This window comes from Lagenorhynchus albirostris, chromosome 10 (genome assembly GCF_949774975.1).
Source record: "Lagenorhynchus albirostris chromosome 10, mLagAlb1.1, whole genome shotgun sequence".
In the NCBI taxonomy this organism is placed as follows: domain Eukaryota; kingdom Metazoa; phylum Chordata; class Mammalia; order Artiodactyla; family Delphinidae; genus Lagenorhynchus; species Lagenorhynchus albirostris.
In genome coordinates, this window is record NC_083104.1 from 66,942,206 (window position 1) to 66,950,984 (window position 8,779).

Consider the following 8,779-nt stretch of genomic DNA (forward strand, 5'->3'; position numbering starts at 1 on the left):
GGTGGAACTACAATTGTGTCCTGAAGTCTGGAAAGACTAAATAAAAGTGAAGAGGAGACGATATTCTCAGAACAGGTTGACTGCCTCTACAAAGGCAGAAAGTGTGGAAAGTGCTAGGTGAGTGGGAACAAGTGAGAACAGTCCAGTAGGGCTTATGAAAGGAAAGGAGTGGTAGAGGGGACAGAGGTGGGGGTCACGTACATTGATACTTGATGTCTTACTCAGTGCTAAGGACAGTTTTAGACCCCAATAAGAGGAAAACTTTGAATACTCAGGAGTTGAATTTGGGTCATTTCATCTCTTCCTCTCTTAGCTGTCGTATGACCCTGTATCATCCTATTTATGTTTCATTTTCCTATCTGTAAAAGAAGGAATAATTTTTGTTCCCTTGGGTTTTCTCCTAGTCATCAAAAATGAATGAATTAGGCCACAGTACACAAACAAAAAGAAAATATGTAATATTTCATGAGATAAATTAAGTTGTGAAATATCTGGGCATTTTTATATAACAAGTGCTGTAGAAAACTTTTAATGAAACATTTAAATTCATTAATGACTGCAGCTATTCAGATCCTTGGATCTCATTTTTCCTTTAAGTGGCAGGAACTTGAAAAAAATTAAAATAGGATGTAGTTAGCTTTCAATTACTTAGGCCCTGACAATTCAATTTATGGATTACATAGAATTTTAATTTACTCATTTCACACGTCGTTATCAACTCTACAAGAAGTTTAAAAGGACAAAGGATGAAAGTCGAATTGGTCAGTTTCCATGTTATTTCCAAGCGGGGTAGGGGGGCGGATTTCCTTTGAGTCAAGACTCGGGGGCAGCCAATAATTGCTAGTATTGCCTGACTGGTAATAACAGGCTGATGAAAAGGTGAATACAACGTGAAAACTCTGATTAAATCAAGCGCGCCCTCCCACCCTCGCTTTAGATGAGGAATTTTCTTCTCTCTCCCGCCCTCACAGAAGGGGCTGAGACAGCATCTGGCATCACAATACTAACATTTGCTTCGTGATTTCCTCTTTACAGGGCACTCTGACACACATCACTTCTTAGGCATCAGGATTCACTGGAACCTTTCAGCATTTTAAAAATAAAAATCTGCTAGGGAATCTGGGGGCTGATCTTTTCACCGGCTGTGACAACCGCGATCTGGACCCCTCCCCCGAGTGAGCGGAGCTCTCCCCGTTTTATTCCAGGCCTGTGACACCTCCACTCCCTCCGTGAAGCCGCCGTGACTCATATCTTGCAGATCTTTCGCCCCCTACGCGCTCCCAACACACAACCCCCGGGAGATCCAACCCGAGCCCACAGCGCGTGGTCAACCCGCCCAAGCCGACTTGGAGGTCTTGCGTCTGAGTCACACATAAAGACCACCCTCGTCGGCATCCCCACACACACACAGTCCCTCACACCCCGGCGCGCCGGCCGCCCGGCCTGAGACACCAACGCCCGTCGTCTCTGCGCAACTTGTTATGCTCCAGCTCGAGCCCTTGACCCAAAAACCCCGAGAAATGGAGAGCTACAGAGCCGGCCTCGGGCGGCCTTTGATGGCTTTGTTATTGTTTGGGTTTGAATCGATACGCCCCTCCCCATCCTTCCTCCCTAGCGGCTCGACACCCAGCTCCCGCCTACCCGCACGCCCCGCGCCCCTCCCCCTCCATTTTGGCGCCTTTTCCTTCCCGCCACGTCGTGGCGGCGTAGAGACCATTCTGACCGCAAGAGCTGGGCGGGGGCGTGGGCGTCGCGCGCCGTGTTATGCAGATCAATCGGCTTCTGGTTGGCTGGAGATGCGGCGGCGGGGGCGGGGCCGGGGCGCGGCGACTGAGCGCGAGGGGCGGGGGTGGAGGGGAGTCGCCCTGTCCCGCCGCTTCCCCACCCCCTCTTCTCCCTCCTCCGGTCCAGCAGCCCAGCTCCCCGCCTAGGCCTCCCGGAGAGGCCCCGCCCCATCCCCGCCCGCCCGCGCGCCCCCCACCCGCCGGCGCGCTCCGCCCCTTTACTCCTGGCGGCAGGGCGAGCCGGGTGTCTGCTGCAGCGGCCGCGGTGGCGGAGGAGGCCCGAGAGGACTTGGCGGCAGCGGCGGTGGCGGCGGCGGCGGGACCGGCAGCAGCAGCTACAAGCTCCCTGTGCCGCGGCGCTGCGGCACAAGCCCCACGAGCCGCCCACCCCTCCGCCCTCAGTGCTGCCTGACCCCGCCGGCGTGTCCGTCAGCCGCCAGCCCCCGGCAGCGCCCCCAGTCGTCCTCCGACTCGCCCTCGGCCTTCCGCGTCAGCCGCAGCCGCAACGCCACCCGCAGCCTCAGCCCCAGCCGTAGGCACAGCCACCGGCACAACCCCAGCTCCTGCTGCAGCTCCTCCAGACACCGTCCCTACGCCGACATCCTGGAGGTTGGGATGCTCTTGTCCAAAATCAACTCTCTTGCCCACCTGCGCGCCGCGCCCTGCAACGACCTGCACGCCACCAAGCTGGCGCCCGGTGAGCGCCCCCCCCAACCCCAGGATGGAGTGGCGGCTGGACCTCCAGGGTAGGAGCTGGGGGCTCGCGGGCCGGCACTGAGTCCCCTGTGACTCCCTCTTTCCTAGGCAAGGAGAAGGAGCCCCTGGAGTCACAGTACCAGGTGGGCCCGCTCCTGGGCAGCGGCGGCTTCGGCTCGGTCTACTCAGGCATCCGTGTCGCCGACAACTTGCCGGTGAGTGGGCGGCCCGCCGCGGGGAGGGCGCGCCGGACGGGGGGCGCACGGGTGTGTTTGGCCCGGGCGAGGGAACCTAACGCTCTCTGGGGGGCTTTCCAGGTGGCCATCAAGCACGTGGAGAAGGACCGCATTTCAGACTGGGGAGAGCTGGTGAGTACCCTGGAGGGGGCGACCCCCAGGATGGGTGGGGTGAAGGGCACCCTCCGACTCCCGCCCTAACGCAGCCCCCTCACCCCTCTGCAGCCTAATGGCACCCGAGTGCCCATGGAAGTGGTTCTGCTGAAGAAGGTGAGCTCGGGCTTCTCCGGCGTCATTAGGCTCCTGGACTGGTTCGAGAGGCCCGACAGTTTCGTCCTGATCCTGGAGAGGCCCGAGCCGGTGCAAGACCTCTTCGACTTTATCACGGAAAGGGGGGCCCTGCAGGAGGAGCTGGCCCGCAGCTTCTTCTGGCAGGTGCTGGAGGCCGTGCGGCACTGCCACAACTGCGGGGTGCTTCACCGCGACATCAAGGACGAGAACATCCTTATCGACCTCAGTCGCGGCGAGCTCAAGCTCATCGACTTCGGGTCGGGGGCGCTGCTCAAGGACACCGTCTACACGGACTTCGATGGTGAGCCAGGCCTGGGGGCGGAGTTGCCCGGGAGGGAACTGCCCAGGTGACTCGGCCTGGCCTGGAGGCCTGGGTAGGCTTTCCTCTCCGGCCCTTTGTAAAGGTCATCGGGCCGCCTGGCTCTATGCTAGCAGGGGTGGGGCGAAGGAGAGCTTCCCAGCGTAGGAAAGCCGGGGATTTCAAGCCAGCTGAACCTGTAATGTTTCTGGCATGATTTTATTTTTTAAGTGGAATTCAGTGGGTTCCAAGCTTTCCCGATGAATAAGAGGTTGCGGGCAACCGGCCGTAGCCCAGATTTCTGAAGTCTGACCCAGTTTCCCCGCCAGTAAAAGGATGGGAGGGGGGAAGGGGGAGGAGAGAGCGGGAGAGATGAAAATTGACGCCGGTTTTGTCATTTTTGTTTTGTTTTTATAAGGGAGTTAGTTTTCGGTAAGGTAGTTTTTAGAGCTGCAGGTTTTCTTCTCCCCTTTGATTTAGGGACGAATAAGGAATAGAAACAGTAGTTTCGCTAAATAATTCATTGTTGTTGTTGGGTTTTTTTTTTTTTTTGGTGTTGTGGGGTGAGGGAGTCGGGAATGAATGTTGTGAAATAAGATCTCTTGCTGGTTTGAAAATTAGTTGGGTGTCTCCGCAGAGAGGATGAAAACCTATCCTAGGGAGGGGCTTGGAGAGGGTTCTTTCAGAAAAGAAGGGAGAGCTTGAGATCAAAGCACGGGAGGGTGGGTCATCATCTGAGCGGCTTAACCTAACAAACGACAGCCTTTCAAAACTTGTGACTGGGGCTTGTGGTTTGTGTTTATTTGCCCTTGGAGGACGCTGGGTTGGGCTGCATTTTTTTGTATTTAACAGTTAATGGCTGGCCGGGTCCTCCCATGTTTTTTCCTTCCAGTCTTTGCTGCCCCCTGGTGAGCACCAGCGGGATGGCCCCACTTTTTTTTTTTTTTTTTTTTACAACTCAAAGTTTGTAAACAGGAATCACGTGGTCTGAAGCCAGCCCTGCCTCTCTACCTTTCCAGTGTGGGGAGGAAGGGGTGTGGGTGTCTACCCATACATCCAGAGGGTGGGGAGGAAGGCCTTTTAAAGGGCACCCTGACTTAGGATACTGTACAAGTGTCCTTGCCTGGGTCATATCTGAAATGAGACTCTCACCCAGCTCCTGGGCAAGGACATTTAATGCAGTTTAAGGATAGTCTGTGGGATACCTCCCTTGATTTTGCAGATGTTCATCCCCTCCTCCCATTGAGGGTGGTCTACCACATACGGGCCTCAGGCTTTGGGTCTGCGGCCAGCCCTGTTTGTTTCTTGGAGCTGTTCATGGTCTCAGCTGGTAGAGAAGTGGGTAATGCTTTGGGTTGGAGAGCTGCCATAAGCTTCTCATCCACTCCTTTTAGTCCTGGCGGGGGCAATGGAGTTCACCCAGCTGCTGAGAGAAGTAGGGTGGTGCTTTTTTTTTTTTTTAAGAGTTACTCAGCATACCTCTCAGTTGCTTTGTGTTTTATCTTTGCTAAAAGTATGTTTTCCTTCCTATTCCCCTGGCTTGCAGGGACCCGAGTGTATAGTCCTCCAGAGTGGATCCGCTACCATCGCTACCATGGCAGGTCGGCAGCCGTCTGGTCTCTGGGGATCCTGCTGTACGATATGGTCTGTGGAGATATTCCCTTTGAGCACGATGAGGAGATCATCAGGGGCCAAGTTTTCTTCAGGCAGAGGGTCTCTTCAGGTAACTTCTGCGAAGCCCTTTATTGAGGAGAGGCAGGAATCACGAGGCTGTTAGTCCTCAGGGATGGTCTTTGAGTTTGGAGAGCTTCAGTCTCCAGGAGATACCATGGCCCTCGCCTTAGAATTCTAGGCAGATGATTCACACTTGAGAGCTGGTCTGCAGGAATCAAATGGTTTGCATTTGAGGGTGCCTTGGTGGGGGGTCAGAGCGTGTGTGAGAATATTAAGAAAAGACCATTTAGTTTCACTGAAAGGTTTTTTTTTTTAAGTACCAAAGGATCCTGATCCCTCAACTCCTGGCTGTTTTGCCAGGGAGTGAAAAATTGAGGGCTCTTTGAGCCTTCTCCCTTAAGGCAGGCAGGCTCTCTTAAATACTGTGGTTCCAGTGACCTCATCGTGGGTGGTGTTCATATTTGTAAGTTGGTAGGTGAATTGAATCACCTCATCGTACTTAGTGATGTCTCATCAAAATCTCTTGTCATCGTCTTTCCTATTTCTGTTGAGTGGGCGTCGTGGGAAAGGCCCTAGCTATTGAAGTTTGAAAACTACAGGTTTAAGAGAGGAGCTGTTTTTTAGCTGAAAGCATACTGGAGCATCTAGGTGTTAGTTAATACCTTCTCATTGAAGAATAGGCATTCTAGAAAGGGCAGGCTCTCTGTTGGATCCCTGACTTGTGGGCCCCTGGGAAGCAAAGTGGGAAGACCTTTGAACTGCAAAAAGAAGTTGAGTCATTCATAACCTCTATCTTGCTTTCTCTAGAGTGTCAACATCTCATTAGATGGTGCTTGGCCCTGAGACCATCAGATCGGCCATCCTTTGAAGAAATCCAGAACCATCCGTGGATGCAAGATGTCCTCCTGCCCCAGGAAACTGCTGAGATCCATCTCCACAGCCTGTTGCCAGGGCCCAGCAAATAGCTTCTCGGGCAGGTTCTCCCCTCTCTGTCAGATGCTCAAGGGAGGGGAAGTGTCTGTTTCCAGCTTCCCAAGTACCAGTGACACTTCTCTCCGAGCAGGACAGTGCTTGATACAGGAACAACATTTACAACTCATTCCAGACCCCAGGCCCTGGAGGCTGCCTCCCAAAGGGAGGAAGAGACTCCACTCCAGCCGTCCTAGGCTTCAACTCCTCCCATAGAAGCTCTCCTTCTCATCGGTGTCCAGCATTGCTGGACTTTGCAAAATCCCAGGGGTGGCGGGTGGGGTGGGAGTGGATCAGAATCCAGCCATGGAACTGTTCCCTTCATCAAGAGTTCTGCTGAATGCCGTGATGGGTCGGGTAGGGGGAAATCGGGTTGGGGTGGGATAGGACTAGCACCATTTTAAGTCCCTGTCACCTCTTCCGACTCTTCTGAGTGCCTTCTGTGGGGACTCCGGCTGTGCTGGGAGAAATACTTGAACTTGCCTCTTTTACCTGCTGCTTCTCCAAAAATCTGCCTGGGTTTGGTTCCCTCTCTTTCTCCCCCACCCCTTCCCCCCATCCTTCATATGAAAGGTGCCATGGAAGAGGCTACAGGGCCAAATGCTGAGCCACCTGCCCTTTTTCCACCTCCTTTAGTAAAACTCCCAAGTGAACTGGTCTTCCTTTTTGGTTTTTACTTAACTGTTTCTAAGCCAAGACCTCACACACACACACACACACAAAAATGCACAAACAATGCAAATCAACAGAAAAACTGTAAATGTGTGTACAGTTGGCATGGTAGTGTACAAAAGGGTTGTAGTTGATCTAATTCTTTTTTAATTTTACCTTTAAATTATTTTACCTGTTTTTTTTTTGTTTTGTTTTGGGTTTTTTTTTTTCTTGGAAAGACGCGCATTCTAACCTGGAGGTCAATGTTATTTATTTATTTATTTATTTGGTTCCCTTCCTGCTCCAAGCTTCCACAGCTGCCGCCATAGTTTTCTTTTCTCCTTTCCTCCTCTGACTTGGGGACCTTTTGGGGAAGGCTGCAACGCTTGCTCTGTTTGTTCATAGGGTGACGGGACTCAGGCGGGACAGCTGCTGCAGCTCCCTGACTGCTGCGGGCCCCCTCGCCTGCTTACCCGAGTGGGCATGGGGTCTGTGGGTGATGGGGGAGGGGCATTGCTGACTTGTGTATATAGCATAGATTTATGAAAAGCAGTTCTGGATGGTGTGCCTTCCGGATCCTCTCTGGGGCTGTGTTTTGAGCAGCATGTAGCCTGCTGGTTTTATCTGAGTGAAATACTGTACAGGGGAATAAAAGAGATCTTATTTTTTTTTTTATACTTGGCGTTTTTTGAATAAAATACCTTTTGTCTTAATTTGTGGCTTAAGTGTTGTCCATGCAGAGGCATGCTAATGCGCGTTAATTGAACGCTTGGTAAATGCCAAAATCTATCCTGGGAGGAAAAAGGGAATTTTCAGCCTGAATCTGGTTTCCTTCAGTAGGACGTCTGGGATAGTCACCTTTCTGAAATGAATGTATGGCCAAAGGGTAGATGAACCAATCTTGTGTGGACAAGATTTGGCTGGAGGGGCCCAATGCAATCCCAACCTCTATTCCCAATGCAAATTCTAGTAGAGCTGGGCTAATATGGCATATGTGGCTATTTCCCAGTGCTAGTCAGATTTCATGAAATGGCCACTGGTGACTAATAGCTGTGGAACAATAGAGCATTTCCATCATTGCAGAAAGTTCCACTGGACAAGGCTGACCTAGAAGATACCAAAATTTTGTTAAACTACCAGTTGAGGATTTTTTCAATTGTCTCTCCCACTAGTAAAACATTTTGAGCACGTACCCTTAATAAGTGTTTACTGGGAAACTATATACCTGTGTAAATTTCCCTTCATCTTTAGTGTGGAGTTTAGTCATTGATAATAGACGTGTGGAAATGCATTCGTTGTTTTGACTTACGCAGTTTTCCTCTCCAATGTGCCCGACAAAAAGCTTATACTGGGAGTAGGTGAAATGTTAGCCCGGCCATTTTCTTACTGCTTGTGCTGGGATAATTAGCATTTTTAGTCCGTGGTTTCTTTGCAGGGATCTGTTTAAGCCTCTTGTTCATTTTGTGAGAGTTCAGTTTAAACTAGATGGTAGAACCCATGAATCCACTTAGTGCACGTGGCCTGACTACGTCCTGAAAGAACAGTGGAGTGAGTACCACTGTCAATGTGCGTGTCAAGTATTCGTAAATATTCGTTTCTGGTTTCTTTAGAAGCATCAATAGCAGCCTACAACTTTCTTCCTTCCTCATCATCTTGCTCCCTCCCCTCAGTGCATGCACACACCCTTTGGACACTGGCCCAGATGCTGTCTTGTCAGGTTGTTTGAGGGTCCAGGCCACAATACCGCTCACTCATTGTCACTCCTCACTCCTTAAGCTTGGACTAGATCCCAAACCCTAGCTCGGCTCCCATGTGGCGGTAGGAGAGGAAGGAAGAATTTCTCGGTTCTGGGGGGCTGATTTTCTCAGTTCCCCTTTTCTCTATCCTCCTTGCTCTTCCCAATCTCTTGGAGTATGAGGATTGCATGCCTCACCCTTTACAGTAAAGTTGACAGTTGGCTTAAAAGTTGCTCTAAATGTGTTGAAATCTATCAAAGCCCCACTCTTCTTTCCCTTGAAGTGAGTTTCTGGCAGTTTCCCCATCCTCTATTGAGACTGCTAGGGATGATAGAAGATGGTGTCTCTTTGAAGAAGAGTGCAAGATAGTAAGTGCCAAGATACTGGGTGCCAGATATTAGGGGTTGTATAGGAGGGGTGAAAGGTCACAGTCTCTTCTATTGG

The 8,779-nt window shown here is 51.4% G+C and overlaps 1 protein-coding gene across 1 annotated transcript; it reads left to right on the top strand.

Moving 5' to 3' along the window:
* Positions 1-2,014: 2,014 nt before the first annotated feature.
* Positions 2,015-7,312, top strand: PIM1 (Pim-1 proto-oncogene, serine/threonine kinase). Its single transcript, XM_060162758.1, has 6 exons — positions 2,015-2,481; positions 2,589-2,695; positions 2,798-2,848; positions 2,942-3,308; positions 4,852-5,028; positions 5,787-7,312. Exons 1-6 carry the CDS (start codon positions 2,400-2,402, stop codon positions 5,942-5,944), a joined length of 942 nt encoding a protein of 313 aa, XP_060018741.1. The 5' UTR covers positions 2,015-2,399; the 3' UTR covers positions 5,945-7,312.
* Positions 7,313-8,779: the final 1,467 nt, after the last annotated feature.

What these genes read in the sequence shown, in the direction of transcription:
- PIM1 (XM_060162758.1), top strand. Translation starts at nt 2,400, where the DNA reads ATGCTCTTGTCCAAAATCAACTCTCTTGCCCACCTGCGCGCCGCGCCC. An exon ending in GTGTCGCCGACAACTTGCCG is followed by an intron (nt 2,696 to 2,797) that starts GTGAGTGGGCGG and finishes GGGGCTTTCCAG; the next exon opens with GTGGCCATCAAGCACGTGGA. An exon ending in TTTCAGACTGGGGAGAGCTG is followed by an intron (nt 2,849 to 2,941) that starts GTGAGTACCCTG and finishes ACCCCTCTGCAG; the next exon opens with CCTAATGGCACCCGAGTGCC.